The sequence below is a fragment of the Protopterus annectens genome, chromosome 7.part0, assembly GCF_019279795.1.
Source record: "Protopterus annectens isolate FY-2018-M chromosome 7.part0, PAN1.0, whole genome shotgun sequence".
Lineage (NCBI taxonomy): Eukaryota > Metazoa > Chordata > Ceratodontiformes > Protopteridae > Protopterus > Protopterus annectens.
The window spans coordinates 1878028112-1878045983 of record NC_056739.1 but is presented as its reverse complement, the minus strand read 5'-3'; the positions used below and the strand labels follow the sequence as shown (position 1 = coordinate 1878045983).

Here is a 17872-nt window from a genome sequence, read left to right as displayed (position 1 = left end):
TGTGTGTGTGTGTGTGTGTGTATGTGTGTGTGTGTGTGTGTGTGTGTGTGTGTGTGTGTGTGTGTGTGTATGTGTGTGTAACTGTGTATGATTGTGTGTATGTGTGGATGGGGATAAGTGGCTGTGAATGCTTATAGAGTAAGTTTAATATAATTTTCCTTACATTTTACTAGGATTGATTTCAGTGGTATAAGGATGAGATATCATGTACTAGTGGAATGTTTTAATGATATCCATCCCAAAATCTATTTGTGTTCAGTGCATTATAAACTAAAAGAAAAGAGAGTTTTGTTAGTTTTTGTAAAATTCATGGTTAATTTAAAAGGAAACATTGGCATATATCAGATTTTACTGAGAAACAGACTATCAGAAGTAGTCAACAAAATAGTTATTTGTCCTACTGCAACTGCTGTTGAAAAACATGAAATTACATTCACTTGATGGTTGCCAGAATTTTAACAACCCCAATGGGTTATTTTCATGAGTCAAAAATGTGTGCTAAGTAGATAGCTTTGTTATCTCTGTAGTATGTGTAGGACAGTTTTCACAATTTACTAGTCTTTCAGTGAAGAAGATTAGGATTGTTTTCTTTTTTATTATCCTAGAACCTTCTTTACAATGTTTTATCACAGCTTGCATTACTGCAAACGTTACAGACATGGAAAGCACTCTCCCCATGTATTATGCCAGGCACCTTCTAGTGATTAAACCTCACAGCTCTATACTTTTGTCTCTTCCCTCACTTCTCTGCAAAATGTACATTCCTTTTCCCCAGACTTTTCTTCTGAAACCTGCCATGAATTGCTTCACCATACTGGAATTCTTCTCTTTATTTGTACTAACCTGCCCATTCTCTAGTCATAAATAGTTTTGTACAACTGTTTTCAGGCCTTGTTTTTTTCTCTCTTACTATCAAGACATATTGGGGCATTTTCATTTTAACCAAACATTCAGAAGAAGTATTCTCACATACAGATGCCCTCCTAATTACCCATCTGGGCATTTCATTATTTTTTCCTGCAGTTCCGTTAGTCATGTTGACATAACTGCCAATGGTAACTCTCAAACACTTGCATTCTCCCTTGACTTCAGTTCTTCTGTCAGATGAAGATATATAGTTCCAGGCAATGAATGTGCATGTGTGTGTGGGTGGGTGGGGGGGGGGTCTTCTTTCTCAGTGAGATCTTTCACCTATCTTCAAACATTGCATTTTAAACAATCACTTTCATTTTACTCTCCAGCTGTTCCAGCATTACTACTAAAAACTGATGAATATGTTATTCAGTAGTGTTACAAGTAACACAGACTGCAAGTTTCCTGCCTTTATCAAGACATGTGTCTGTCTCTTAATAAAGCAATCCAGTCACTTAATCAAGCAATATATAAGTGGCTGCAAAGTACACTAAGACAATGTCCAGTGATGTACTTTCAAGAGGATGTAGCCACATCCAACTAAATGCCCATCTGAAAGGGGGAAATTTTAGGTAGTACATGTCTTTCCTTAAGCAGTACATTTCCCATGTCTCCATCCTCAGGCTTGTCTTTGTAGTCATGAAGAAAAGTTCAACAACTCCCTAAATAGTAAATAAAATAAAAAATAAAGAGCAAAGAAAAAATATACCAAATCCAGTTCTTGGCAAGCAAGTTGTCCAAGTAGCTCTTTAAAATTTCACTTCCATTCTCTTCCATAAAAATGATACTTCCATACTACCAGTTTCTGTAGTTATGTGCAGGTTTGGAAAAAGAAAGTAAAATAAAACAATAAATCCAGTTTGATTTATAGGTTGTTTTAGTATTGTGGGTACAGCAGGCACTTGAGTTCATTCTTATATGAAGCTGTTTACTGAGGGATTAAGGAAAATCTTTTTACTTTTTGGAAGGGCAATAAACTCAATCATCCAAGGATATCCAGGTAAACAGGTGAGGTCTTGCCCAAGGTGTGCAGTAACTTGTATATTTCTTTGATGTTTAGCCTCTGCTGAGGTTCTCTTTGCCAACAGCCCAACATGATGTCATAGAGCTCCTTGGGACAAATCCTTGGTCGTTCCAGAACACGGCCTTGGGTAATGCATTCAATTACCTGAAAAAGAAAGAAACACATAAATATTTATCAAAGTATCACATAGAAGATAAATGTAATCTTCCCCATTTAGTTAATTTTCAAATTTTGTCCTTTACTGCTTAAAATGGCAACGTTAACTTTAAAGTCATATATTATACCACAATTTCCCAACATTTCTTCTATTATCTACTTATAAATGTTAAATTCAATTTCTCTTACTGGTTTAGAAAAAAGTAAGCTTACCTCAAGATTTGGCTATCTGCATCTTCATATTAAGATGTAGCCCACAAAGGCTATAAGATAATATTCAATAGCAAAATTGTAAAAACATCCTAATTAGTGTGAAGATATATGGTAAAATCCATTGGAATATATACATATTTTCTGATTCTTAAAATCTGTCTACATTTCCTTTTTATGATACAGTGCCTGTATATATTTAATATACAATGCTTATGCCTGTTTTTTTCACTAAGTTAGGCCACTAGATAAAACTGCCTCATTTTAACAAAAACTTCCACAAAACAATAAAACAAGGCAAAAGATCAGTGCTGCCAGCAATGTACAGGCTGAAAATCACATTTAATTATTACAACAAAAAACTAAGCACTTTTGCCAAGACAATGCTAGGCTTCTTCAGAGTTAACTAATCAAATCCTCAATACATTTAAATATCGCTCCAAAGCAATGACACCACAACAGCCACCAATGGAAAAGCATTGAATGAATATTACTTTTTTTTTAAATGCAAAGACTCTAATAACCACATTAAAAGTACTTTAAAAACTAAGTAATATTAAGCATGTGTGTAAGAGAAAATATGTTATAAAATATAGAATGTATAAAAATATTGTGTTCTAATCAAAGTTATTATATTTGATCCATTCTTAATTTTAAAATTGGAATTATTGAAATCTTTTCATTCAGACCTGGTTTGGTATTGGCATTGAGTCTCAACTGCCAAATAACCTCCTTGCATTCTAAATGAGTTTCAAGGTCACCACCCCTACCTCTGGCTGTTAATTTATTCACTATAAAAAAAAAAGAAAAATAAATCTGTTAAAATTGGGGCGATTAATGGAGTGTACATAAAGTACATTAGTTACATTTTTTTTGTATATCCCTTGTGTATTCACTTATACATTCTTTTAATTGCCTAATGTTTTTTTCCTACATAATATGCAGGACATGATGTGCACATAGTTAAATATATCACTTGCTTTGCATTACAGTCCAGCCTACCAGGACAAGAAATCATCCTGTTGAAATGGATGACCATAACATAGGGACCATAATTAATACATTTATAAAATCTATATGCACCACATCTACCCATTTGACATTTAAAGGTGCTTGTCCCATTCTGTTTTGCACTTTCCAACATCCATTAATGTTTTGTTCCCTAGCACATACTGTTTGCGGTGATCCCACAAGAAGGACTTTAATATCAGATGAAAAAACAGTATTCCAAGTATCCTTCAAAATCCTCACCAAACCTTGAGCATTATGATTGTAAGGAATTACCATAGCTTGTATTTTCTATCACCAGGCATCTTTACTTCAGTCTGTGGGCTTATAGTATTTAAGCCTCTGCCACTACAATTCAAAATCAGTTGATATCTATTCTTTGTTTACTCCGTACTTCTTTTTTGATCCTGAGTAACACATTTTATTAATAATTTCTTTCTTTAAACATATTAAATAATATGCCAATTTCCTTTGTGTGGTTCCTATTGTCACTAGAAATCATTGATAATCTGACCAGTTGTCCTTTAACAATCTCTCTTTTTTGATGTATAGGGCAATAGCCATCATAATGAAGAAAAAATATTAGAATATGTCTTCTTCCTAAATATTGTAGAACCAAGACAGGAGACAGTTAGGTTTTTGCAAAGACATATATCCACATGTTCTATATGTTTCCAATTCACTTTGTAAGTAAATCTTAAAAATGTTGTAGAACTATTCCTATAGTTGATAAATCTGTCAATTAGTTCCAGACTGCCTTTCCATAAGTATGTCATCATTTTTAAGAAAAATGTCAAGCAATGTGATGAGATAGATCTGAATGGAAATAAACTAATTAGTTTACTGAAGTAGAATGAAGAGAGCTTACAAAACAGCTAAATAAAGGTTGTCTGAAATATGTTGACTAGATAAATTAAGGTAAACAAATATTATGGTAACATTTTGAATAAAGGAAGAGTTTTTTGCTATTGATATTGGTTATACTTGCCTTTGCTTAACAAATTCTGTCATTTGCTGAAGTGGTTTGATTGTTTGCTACTGAGAAGAGGAGATGTAAGGACAATAATGCTTAAAGAATTAATTGGCATAAATAGAAACAGTACCGGAAACTGGACACCAAATAAATCTATCAAAAAAATCTTGACTGTAAAAAAGTGAAAAGAATACTTATCATCACATGAGATACCAGTTAAACTGTTATGAAGTTTTATATAGATTAGATAAAAACTTTAGCTGTCTTTTTGAGGGAATCCTACTCTAACAATATGTCCATTTATTCTGAAACATATTTACTGCGCGTTTTTGTTCTAGTTTTCCAATTTTATTGTGTCTTTTCAAAATAGCTTTTAATGCAAAGTACCATAAGCTACTTACAACAATCTAAGGGAAATAAATAAATACGTACATGCATACATACATTAGATTGTAGTTGGATGTACCTAAAAAGGATCATTTGCATAAAGAATAACAAAAATGGCAGATACTTCAATGATCACAGCCAAACTCTTTCACAGTTCTGGACCATTCCTCTCCATATCTGATGTCGGATTACATCAGGTAAAAATAAAGCAAAGTAATGTTGTCATATAGTACTGCTGTATATACACCACTGTGCATGATTTATAAAGTGATGCAATATTTAGTTGTATTTATGATCCAATTTCTGCTATATGCTCTGAATAATAGTTATTATACAATGACAGGTCATTTACATTCAAAACTGTGCACACTGATTGATTAGCTCAACCAGCATGCCTGTTGTAAATTGAGTATATACCAGCAGAAAAAAGTACAGTGGCCCAGACTTTCTTCTGTTAAGCCTTTGCAGTTTTCTTGAGGTAGATACAGAGGGCAGAGAAAATACAAGCAAAATCAGGTAAGATATACAAAACTAAAGAAAGTTGATTTTTCTTGTATTTTTGCCCTGTCTTGTACATCCAAACTGTCCAAATTTCACAGTTTCTTTACAAAAAAAAATGGAGATCTTCCCATCTCTGCTGCTTGCTTTCCAAAGCTCTGATGTACTTTGTAGGCATAGCAACGTAAGTCTCATACTCATGCGTAGTACATCAACAAAGCCACAGGATACGGAAACAACGTGTAAGAACACCACTACACTGTTACACAAAGACATTATTTAAGAAAAGTAAGTGATTTTTTAGTTAAATACAGATGTATAATAACAATAACCATCTCCTGGGTCTGATATATTGAAGATTTATCCATGGTTGACTTTGTTTAGTCACTCAGACTTCACACCAGCCATGGGTAAATCTTCAAGTATACCGCACCCAGTCATTGGTTATTGCTATGTTTTTTCCACCTATACATAAATACTGCCTGCTTTATACTGTATATCTGCTAATGCAGTCATTTGATGATTCTGTCTATAACTGTTTTTTTTTTTTTGCATTTTCCTCTACATCTCTAATATCAAATGCTGCATGTATGCTAATGCACTTAATCTATAATTGCATCTGTTTATAAAATTTAGTTGGGATGTCTTAGTCATATGTCTTGTGTAATAAATGAAAAGCATCTTTGGAACAGATCAATCAAACTATTATCTAATATTAATACACCAATCAGTCAGTGAATAGTAAACTGTGACTGAAAGTGAAGTCAGGAAAAACAGAAATTATGAAATGTGTTTCTAGATAAGGTGAACCTAGGATCTGCTCTCTTTAACATTTTTCTTTTGTAGCATTTTACTACTAGAAGCTTGTGTTGTATTTCTCCAAGGCTGACTGTGACTTAAACTGCCTATATTCTACTAATGTTTATTAAGTCGTTCAATGAATATTACTGATTCATATATGGTACTATTGTTTTGTTAGAGCAATATGCATTAATGTGTATTGATATTTTTGTGTTCTGCCTTCTGAAGCTAGTACTTGTGCTGTGCAGGTCTAGCATTTTTGTATATGCAGCACATGACTAGGAGAGGCTTCCGTTGTGTTCTTCCAAGGCTAATGATCACCTACAGCTGTTATTATATTTTAATGCAATGATTCATTCAGTGAATACCACTGTGTCATATGATTAGATAATCGCATATAATCAGGACATATTATTCGACCATTACACTAAGCAAAGTACCTATTTTAGTTATATATGTTTAGGACCTTCCATTACACTACTTTTTTGCCGTTAGCTAATGTCAGCTTTCCATTGCAGTGCTGTAATATTAGAGGTAGCTACCTGCAAGCACTGTTGTCTGATACTACACTTTCCTGGGTATTTGGTCTAACATACTCTATTGCTTAATGTTTAGTAGACAACAGTCTAAATTGACAGAAGTTGTTTGAGAAACCTTATCCTGAGGTTGAAATCATTGTAGCAACCCCCACACACATCACAATGCATGAACATCTTAGCTACCTTTTAACTAAGATATGTCATAAGAAGCACAGCCTGACATACTCTACTTGCTTAGCTCCACAAACGACTACTCTTTTGCAATATGCATATATACTGTTAACCTGGACTGCCACCTTGCACTCTTCTTAATTTCAAAATCTCAAAATCCCAAATCCCGATGTTCACAATTTTGAAATCTCGAAGTTAAACCATTGAGATCACACAACAGTGTGGAATGGTAACTTTACCGTTCTCTTCACTGCAGTGCAATCTTGGAGTTGTTATATTTAAGTAGCAGGGGGTGTGGGGGGTGCAGACCCCCACTCGGGGGAGGGTGCAGGGGGGCTTGTCCCCTGCAGTAACGTGATGTTTAACTTTTTTTTTTTTTTTTTGCATTTCAAGATTTCAAAATCTCGAACATCTGAGCATCGGGATGTCTGATGTTCAAGATTTTGACTTTTTAAAATTTCATAGTGGACCTCCTTCCAATACATCATTCATATTTGTTTCTCCAGTCAATATCACTTTTGGCTACTACTGCTTTGTTTCTGTGTAAGACTACTGACCTATTTTACAGTAATATATAACTACAGTGCTAATGCAGATTTTACATTTTATAATTCTTGTTCCAGGTTACTATTTTAAGTCAGTAAATTACACACACTACTTGCAGTGCTGTAGCTGGCTGATCTAACATCCAGAACCAGTCCCCGTCCCTTATGCTAAGGAGCAAAAAAAATGGGGTCTGCTATCTTAGTTTGGCATGGTGCTACAAGCCAGATCCCAAGAGTTAAAATGCATTTCTTATTCCTATACTTGCATTCAGAAAAGACTGTAGATAAAAAAGAATGCAGGAGCTGCACTTCCTAATCATGCATCCTAACACCTTGTGCCTAGTGTAGCTGCCTCCTTTGCCCACCCTTACTATGCTTCTGCCTGCTTGTATTCTTCTTTATTGCACCACTTGGCTGCTTTGTACCCTCAGAACTGCACACATGCAGACTGATAGCCTCATGCTGAGTGAGAGGTGTGTCCTGCTTTTCTTTCCCAGCTAACAATTTCCAAATAGACAACAGCATTGATAATACAACTAAACTAACATGTATCAAGCAATTACTTTGCTTTGTAGATGCTCATGTCACAATGCTGGTACTAATGCTTAATTGAACTATTAAGCAACAGCGAAAAAAACAGATACTGCTTGTTAAAGTAACTTTTATTACATAAGAGTAGCTCTGTGTACAGCTTTGTTTAATATTTATCCTGAATTAAACTTCTTACCTAACAATAATATTCTGTATAACAATTATACTAACAAGCAAATAGATTTATAATATCATAATTCTATGTAGGTAATATTATGCACCCTTACTATCATTTTCTTTTGCTAACACTTTATGTTTATTCTACCATCTACATTATTAAGGATACTTACTTCTTACTGTTGTATTTTAGGGAGTATTTAGAAACAAAAAGGGCACTGCATTACATAAAATAGATTAACAAGCAGAGACACACAGATGTCATATGCAAATGACAAAATCATACATGGAGGCCATGGACGTGTGATTTCAATATGTATAAAATAAGTACAATAAGCCATAGTGATCAACTTTAATGAACAGTGTCATTTTTCTATCAGTGGCATGATCTTTATTGATAATAATGGATAACTGAACCATTGTCTACATTAGGAATAAAACAGTCAACAAACAGCATGCAACTCTTCTATCAATGCAAAAAATATATAATGAGGGTCCAACAAGATTACAAAGGATAAGCTGTATGTTTAAGTGGAATATCATACAGATTATACATATTTGATACTATTCTCTTGAATAGTGTTATAGCATGTGCTAAACCTGTATGCTATATAGGATAGAAAATTATGTTAAGATGGAAAACTAATTGATAATTATAAAGTACACTGCAGATGGGTCCCAGACATCACAAAATAATATTAAGCATGAGTTGCTGTACAGAAAAATAATTAGTAGTGAAAATTCACAGACATAGAGCTGTAACTATGTTCAACTGGTCTTCATATTTTACAGTCCAGACAGAAAAGAAAGACTGACCAAAGTTCTTGAAAACATGAAACATTTTTGTGAAATTTATAGTGTGACCAAACTTTATGAACTGGAAACAGCTTTCTCAGATCCTATATTTCTGGTCCATATTTCAGGCACTTAAACATAATGGCACATGATGAACACTATTATTGTTGGTGTGCTGGGTACTGCTTTCATTAAGATGCTAGGATAAGCACCTGCTGTAGCTGATCAGCATATGTTAGTGGCTGACTTGGGAGCTGATGTGAAAAATGTAGTTATCTGTTCCTTCCATGTCACATAAACGTCCACCAGCGCTAATATACCATATGCTCCACAACTAGGATGCTGCCAGCTGCTACCATAAAGGTAGAGACGTCATAGAAGAGCTAGTAGGCATGTGCCTTCCTCTCATTGGTGTAACGTTATACTCCCTTACTATGGGGGCTTTTCAACATCAGAGTGGACATATTAAGAGTATTGCAGGTATTAATATCATGAAACCTAAATCAGTCCTTTGCTATAATGCTGCAGCATGTGGGGGAACATATTTTGGCTTCCATGGACTATAGAGAAGACATTCACCATTTTTCAGGCATTCTAGACAGTACATTTCCCTGAGATCCGGAAGTTCACTGACTGCACCTGCATTGCTATCAAGCCCCACCTGCTCCATATGGAGTCTGGTTTGTCAAACAGAAGGGATTCTACTCATTTTACTACCAGGTCATGTGCAGAGCACATGGCATTATAAACAGTGTCTCTAGGCACTATCCAGGCAGTTCCTATTGCTCCATATTTTGAACATGTGGAATTCATACTAGTGTTTCAAGCAGGGTGACTTTCCACAGGCTCAATTAGTTTGTAGATGCACACATTGCCAGCAACAAAAATCCTTATAGTCTGGTTCCAAGAATGAAGGTGGCAACACACTAAAAAAGGTGTCCACTGGTGTGTGTTCCAGATGCTGTGGGGTACACCTGTGAGCCATGGCTGATGACACTCATCAACAGTCTCTAGACCATGGCAGACATGACATATAAAACTGCATTGTCACAGGCATGTAGCATTTTAAAATGTGAATTTGAACTAATGCAGGTATGGTTCTGGGGCATGAATGAATCTTAGGGTATACTGCAATATATCCTGGAGACCTGCAAGAAGATATTTGTAGTCCGTGCCATATTTAAAATTACGGTCCTATAAAAACAGTTACAAAATGGAGACACTGTAGCACTCACCTGACATACTTGTGTCAGTTGCTGAAAACGAGACAGTTGAGGAACTAGCCCCAATGAGACCCCTTTTGAGGCAGAGGCCAATGCAATATATCATATCACTGTCAAACAGATAGTCACTGATCTACAATTATAAGGTATGTGATGCAAAGAATGAAAAGTACGCATGCAACAACATACCCAGTCTATGCAGTAAGGTGTATTGTCTCGCCAATGTTTGCCTCAGAAATGACTGAAAGCACACAGACTAAGGTAATGGGCAGGGCACAGTCTTCATCATTTGTACTGTGAGGTGTAGAAAACCAGCAACAGACATCAGCAATAGCACAGGTGGGGGAGTCTTGGGTGGTGAATATGGTAGCAATGCACATGGTAACAGTCTGGACAAAGTCAGGGATCACATCCTCTAGTGAGGGAACAGAGCACCCATGGACAGAATGCTGTCTGACTGTATCATTTGACCTTGCATTGTCAGGAATGGAGAAATCCTATGAAAGGATGGCATACCAAGCCAGGTGCATAAATAGAAGCAGTTCAATGGTCGCTGTTGAAGTATTCCAGAAGAAGGCTGGCATGCTCAGCCCAAAGAATGGACACAGGTAGATGTCAATCATGGCTGTTCTAAAATGAAACATTATAGTACTTAACTGCAAGATCCTGGTTTGCTTTTCTGGTTGGGTGTTCTGATTGTGGAGGTATGAGAGCATCAACCATGAACCTGGGTGTGATGCCATCTCTGGAACAGTGCATGCATAAACTGCATAATGCATAAGCCTGGTGTGTGATTGTGCATTTTGCCTCCATCCCCTAGCATGGTTATGAAAGCTAATAACCGACATGTTCATCTAAGCACCAATGGTTGTCTATCAAGCCACCATTACCCTTAACAGGCATGTCTGCTCCAGGTCACTATACACCATGCCACTCTGCATATGCTGTGGAATGCCCTGCAGACCCTACAGGATTTTTAGGTTCCATATTTTATTTACAAATGATCAAATCATGCTCAATAAAATCATATGTATCCAAAATATGTTTTAGCAAGGGAGCATGTACCACTGTACCTCTCATATGAGGGAGTGTCAGCCTGGCACCCCTCCCCTCAAAATGATGCACACAAACTCCACGGTTGCACCACAATGAAGAAAAGGGGGAAAGTACTCACAAGCATGCTGCTGAAATACAGCTCATTGTGTTGGAAGCAAAGATGATGCTAAATATCTGATTAAAAAACATTCATCTACCGATGCTACAATGACCTCTAATTCGGATGAGCCCCACTCAGGCCACACAGCATGATCAGCGTTTTTGGCAAGTTGTAAGTACTAGCCATTTGTGCCTGGATCACTGATCTGCACATCCACTGATCGATGCCAAAGGCAGCACTCAGTTCCAGGAAAGTGCTGGAGTCATGGTGGCAATGGCAACCTTCCCTTATCCCTCTATGCTGGATACATGCATCTGTGGTTGTGACATTTGTGTAGCCTGGGTGGAGTTTACATGGACAGGACAACCTTCATTGAGCAAAGATGATGTCAGAGATTCATACTGACTTGCGACAATCAGATTGGCTATGGATTATGTGGATGTGCCTTCCTCATTTATCCTGCTGACAGTGCCTCTCCTTTATCCAATTCTGCTATGTGCATGTTACCATGGGTTCATCTATGAATAGTTATGTTTTGTTTAATGGACATGTGATTATTCTACCCCAAAATATCTAAAATTTCAGGGGTCATTAATTTGAACAACAACACACCAAAGGTCATGATTTTCATTTTTTTCATCTAGCAAGGACCACAGCACCTCTAATGTGTGGCAAGCCCTCACCTTCCCAACACTCCCAAACTACTTATCTATATCTATATCTATATCTATATCTATATCTATATCTATATCTATATCTATATCTATATCTATATCTATGTCTGTATCTGGGTCTCTATCAGTTGACTGAGTTTTCAGAAACTCAAATTGCATATGGTCAAGACAATACGATCAAGTGTTTGAAAACCCAATGCTTTTGAATGGAGATTGCGGTACAATGAGGATCGGAAAATTTACCCTTTTCCTCACTGTAGTGCTATCTCAGAGTTTGTATATATAATTTGCAGGGGTGTCGGGGTGCATGGGGGCTTGCCCCCCTGCAGAAATGTAAAAAAGATAGATTTTTCTTTTCCATGTTTGAATTCTCGGAAACTCAATCACATGGTTTCTTTGATATTTTCTTGAGTCTTCAGAAAGTCGATCATCTGACATAGATAGACCTCTATATCTATATCTATATGTATATCTATATCTATATACATATACACCATTTTCAAAACATAAAGACTTGGAGTAGAAGCAGAAAATGAAAAAAATGCAGAACTCACATTCTCACTTCTCATAGCAAGGCCTCCCTTTCAGGACACCAACAATCTTTTAGTCTGAAGTTATAAATGGCAACCACCTACCCAGTGAAAAACAGCAGGGTTCCTGCTGCCATTGTCATCAGCCACCAGTGACCAGCTGACATCTGGAATGTTCTTTACTGCTTTTATAGGACCTCTCTCAGTAGAACATTTGCCTGCATACAGGTGGCATACCTCAGACAATGTTGGATCATATTTGTGACTCTCACCACCATGTGGTACACATCTGCTACATGCCAATCATATCCATAGCCCCGAAGCATATATGTAATTTGTCACTGTGCCTCTACTGCAGCCCTGATGTCTCTGTTTATGATCACATCAACTAACATATACACAACTTCTTATCACCTATAAAATTATCCAGCATCCATCTGCCTGTCCAGCACTAAAAAACATTTTACACAGCTATGTTCCCAGTCAGTCAGTGTGATCCAGTGACCAAACATTCCTGTCTATCTACAAACCTAGCAAATCTGTTGGGCATTGTCTGTACTTGTACAAGGTTGCTAAGACCTGCAACTCCTTACCTGCAACTATCAGGTCTATACCCTCCCTCCCATCTTTCAAAACCACTCTGAAGGAATTCCTAATTAAAATATGACTCTGTCTTGCTCTAAACCAGGATAAACTATATCCCTAAATGTAAACAAGCTTTTCATTCTGTATGCCTCCTTACTCTGCCTTTTTCATTTACTTATTTACTGCTATCTAAATCTCTTCCCTGACTTTCTCTCTAAATACACCATGTCTGTTTTCCCCTCACTTCATATTGCAGTTGTGTTTGTATTAGACTAAATTACCTTTAATTTGTCTACAGACTGTCTAAAATGTCTGTAAATATTAAATGATTGTAATATACCTTGTATTAATTGTTAGCCAGTGTTTTTATGTTATGTCTAATTTGTTATAATTATTTTAAGTGCAGATGTTTTGTTTTATTTTTGAAGATTGTTTAATTATTTTTCTTAAAATGTTTTGTAATAATTGGGAGTTTTTCTCCACTGGGCCTCCACTGAAAATGGGCTTCTACCCAGTTGGACTTTCCCTGTAGTCAAATGTCAATAAATAAGTAAATGCATAAATAAATAAGTACATAAGTAAATAACTAAATAAAATGTGTTTGTTTGAATAAACCATTCATAGCTGCAAGCCACTGTTCTACAGGAATGGCATATGCAATTAGTCTTCTAAGGTAATCCCTACAGACACTCAACAGCCCATCTCCCACACCCAAGTTCCAGTATGTATGAGAGGCTTCTTGTTTACACTGGTGAGGGATAGCAAGAATTCTTCCATCTTTGTGAAAAAGACTCTGTGTAGGTGGTCGAGACACAGTGGTTAGCCTATCTCTCACAACTTCTTGTGCCTTGATCCAATCATGCAGTAACACAGCAGTGATCCTTCAATGCACCTGTTGTGCTGTGTTACTATGGTCATAGACTGACACATCTTGTCTTTGAGTGCTCTGCCTGCTTTACCTTATTCAAGGATGAGTGTATGTGTGTGTGTGTGTATGTGTGTGTGCGTGCGTGCGTGCGCGTGTGTGTTTGTGTGTGCGTGTGTGCATGCTTGTGTGTGTGTGTGTGTGTGTGTGTGTGTGTGTGTGTGTGTGTGTGTGTGTGTGTGTGTGTGTGTATATCCAGTACGTTGGTGTTCCTTCAGTCCATTACCAGGACCTATATACCTGTGAGTTATACATATGGATCATTGTAGGTATGCATGATTGTTTACAGATGACAATGGCCTCTATACTCTGCCCATGACCCCTAATGTAACTCCAGTCTCATGTGCTGATATAGTATAACTGTTCGTAAACTGTGACATCATATGGCAACTACAGGCTTGTTAGCTTTGCTGGCTGTCTGTCCACAGGACATGCACAGGTATCTCAGACTGTGCCTTGTGTACTGCAGAAACAATATTCACTGTAAAATGTCATTCTGTTCACATATAGCAGAGTGTGGCATCACTTCTGCATTAGGAGAGTAACAGAGTCTTCATGAGTTCTCTATTCCCTGAAAGGATGAATCCCCTCGTATCTGTGCCCTGTCTGATTGAGCACTCCCCCCTCAAAAGGACAAAAACCTGTCCTGCCATGACAAGTTGAGCTTCACTGGCAGGCTTGCTATCTCTCCTGGTTCCTAATTGTGCCCTGTCAGGATGAATCCCACCGGACTGTACTGCACCATCCCGTCTGTCCTTTCCGCCTAGTCACATATAGCCCTCCAACCTGTAACCTCCCTGCCATGGACTTTTCAGTGTTATGCCACATGGTATAACCATATCTGCTGCTTTTATGCACATTTGTATGGTCACCACCATCTGATATCCATGACCAGTCATCTTCCTATCTGCTGGCATTTTGCTTATATAGCAGCACACACTGAAAGCTGGTATACTCTATTTATCTATGTTGCTTTCTGTAGTGTGGTTTCATGCAAAACGGTGACAACATTTTTTATTGTGCTAAAACAAGACTCATGGCACAGTTATTATATGAATGAGGTGGTTGAGAGCAAACATGTCTGAAATGTCCTGATAACATGATGCATTATCACTCTTGATTGCCTGTTTCTGTACTAGGAGGTCATTTAGGGTGTGCAGACATATTAAGTCTGGCTGAGCAAATATCACTTTATATTGCACTACTGCTACTGTGATTTACTGTTGTGTTACCTTGTGTTACCTTACTGCTTAGCGTGCATGTACATGTGAGGCTTTGCCACACTGTCATTTTTCATTGTGCTACTTTGTGCATTTTAGCACTGTTAAAAGACATCACACTACTCTTTCTGTGAGCATCACTTAGTGTACTCTATTGGTGGTCATTTACTCCACCTATATTTTTTTTATGCTAGAGTGGACCTAGTCCATGAACATGGCCTCAGTAAGCACAGACTCTGGCAGGGCTCTCAGTAAGCACAGACTCTGGCAGGGATCCCACTTGATGCAGCAAGAAGTGCAAAATCCAGTTAAATCTGTGCACAAAAAGCATTGGGCCTGCCTGCTGGAGGAATAGGATAACCTGTTTATATAGTAAATGTTTGGTACCAGATGGCCAGGCAGGTGAGCAATGTTACTGGAGCCATTCACTCTGGTAAGCAGCACTGGCACAATACAGTGAGGAGATGCAAGCGGTGAGCGATGTTACTCGAGCCATTCACTCTGGTAAGCAGCACTGGCACAATACAGTGAGGAGATGCAAGCGGTGAGCGATGTTACTGGAGCCATTCACTCTGGTAAGCAGCACTGGCACAATACAGTGAGCAGATGCAAGTGATAAGCGATGTTACTGGAGCCATTCACTCTGGTAAGTAGCACTGGCACAATACAGTGAGGAGATGCAAGCGGTGAGCGATGTTACTGGAGCCATTCACTCTGGTAAGCAGCACTGGCACAATACAGTGAGCAGATGCAAGCTGTGAGCGATGTTACTGGAGCCATTCACTCTGGTAAGCAGCACTGGCACAATACAGTGAGCAGATGCAAGCGATAAGCGATGTTACTGGAGCCATTCACTCTGGTAAGTAGCACTGGCACAATACAGTGAGGAGATGTAAGTGGTGAGCGATATTACTGGAGCCTTTCACTCTGGTAAGCAGCACTGGCACAATACAGTGAGGAGATGCAAGCGGTGAGCGATGTTACTGGAGCCATTCACTCTGGTAAGCAGCACTGGCACAATACAGTGAGCAGATGCAAGCTGTGAGTGATGTTACTGGAGCCATTCACTCTGGTAAGCAGCACTGGCACAATACAGTGAGGAGATGCAAGCGGTGAGCAATGTTACTGGAGCCATTCACTCTGGTAAGCAGCACTGGCACAATACAGTGAGCAGATGCAAGCTGTGAGTGATGTTACTGGAGCCATTCACTCTGGTAAGCAGCACTGGCACAATACAGTGAGGAGATGCAAGCGGTGAGCGATGTTACTGGAGCCATTCACTCTTGTAAGCAGCACTGGCACAATACAGTGAGGAGATGCAAGCCTCTGCCAGTGGAAATAAGAGGTCAGGGAGGGAGAACCACCTTTTTATTGCAAGCTTTTTGTTGTTGCACTGACACTATATAGTAGGCCTGGTACCTGCAGCTGAAATGGCCTCCCATTGTCTGGGATATGCTATGCTCATTAATGTTTGCTTTATGTTTTACAGCACTATAGGAGATTGAAGGGAATCAGCCTGCCTGAAAGCAGAGGCAAACCAGTTTCCAGGTGGTAGTGTATTACTAGCAGTAATTTATTTATTTATTTTTTTTAATATCAACATTTCTTTTTATTATTGTTTCAATTTATTTTTCATTTCTTGCTTTTCTTTTTGGGGTTTTGCTGTTTTGCTTTTATCCATTTTCTTTTTCTTAAAGATCATTTGCGGTGCAGGCAGAGGTGAGGTGGTGGCCACCACACTGTGAATGGAGTATTGTACCAGCCACTTATTCCACAGCAGTCCTCATTTCTGCACCTCTTGCTTTCATCAGCTTGGAAAAAGGTTACATCCGTGGCTAGATGGGTAAAGATATCATGGAGGACAAAAGATAACTGCTTGATGACTGGGCAATTTGAAATCAAAAGGCAGATGTCATGCCGTGTGTGGCACAAACAAGCTGACATTGATTTTTATGATATGGCCAAGATTGAGTTCAGTAATGGTGGCTCAGATCTTCACTTGTAAGGCAAGCATTAATCTCTTTAGCCATTCCAAAGCTTTAACACATAAACTGCCCCTTTTCTAGGAAAGAACCAAAGGGATCACAGACAAAGTAATTCATATAGTAGCCAAGGAAGATCTCAAAGGTAGGTATATTAAACTTCAGCCCTTTGTTTAAGATCAAAATGTCACAAAAAATGGACATCTTCCTAAATAAATGAGTTTTATAAAAAAAGTACCCACCATTTTTAAAATATTTCTTACTGAAAAAAGAGCATGCCAAGAGGAACTGGGCAATTGACTAACCTAGCGTATAGCTGCATAAACACATTATTTGCGGCGTTTCCTATGTCAACTGTCATTGATTGTGGTAATGATGGGTAGCATGCAGATCATATATGTATATAATATTATATATTAGAACAACATATTAGTGTTTATTTATTTATTGACCTTTGATTATCAGGAAAGTCTAACTGGGTAGGAGCCCATTTTCAGCAGAGGCCCACGGAGAAAAGCTCTAAAGTACTACAAAACATTTTAAGTATAATAACATTACAGTCTTTAAAAATAATACACAAATAAATATAGTTTAAAAAATTATACCAGTTATATATATAATTGACAATACATAATACACAATGCATACAAAATATGAAAACGTTGGTTAAGAATAGATGCAAGTTATGGCACTGATTTGATATTTAGAGAAATTTTAGACATTTTCTAAGGAAATTAAAGATAAGTTAGTATAATACAAGTAGGAATTGCAATATGAAGTGAGAGAAAGTCAGGCTTATGGTACATCTAAAGAGAAAGCCAGGGGAGAGAAATTTATAGAAGTAAGGAAG

The 17872-nt window shown here is 37.6% G+C and overlaps 1 protein-coding gene across 3 annotated transcripts in view; it reads right to left on the bottom strand.

The window, feature by feature from the left end:
• Positions 1 to 1144: 1144 nt before the first annotated feature.
• Positions 1145 to 17872, bottom strand: part of NTRK3 (neurotrophic receptor tyrosine kinase 3) — a 3522805-nt gene continuing 3506077 nt past the window's right edge. For all 3 annotated transcript variants that reach the window (XM_044078359.1, XM_044078358.1, XM_044078360.1), the window contains one exon: positions 1145 to 2080. In XM_044078359.1, the coding sequence (XP_043934294.1) occupies positions 1895 to 2080 (186 nt within the window). In that variant the 3' untranslated portion in view covers positions 1145 to 1894. The remainder of the gene's footprint in view (positions 2081 to 17872) is intronic.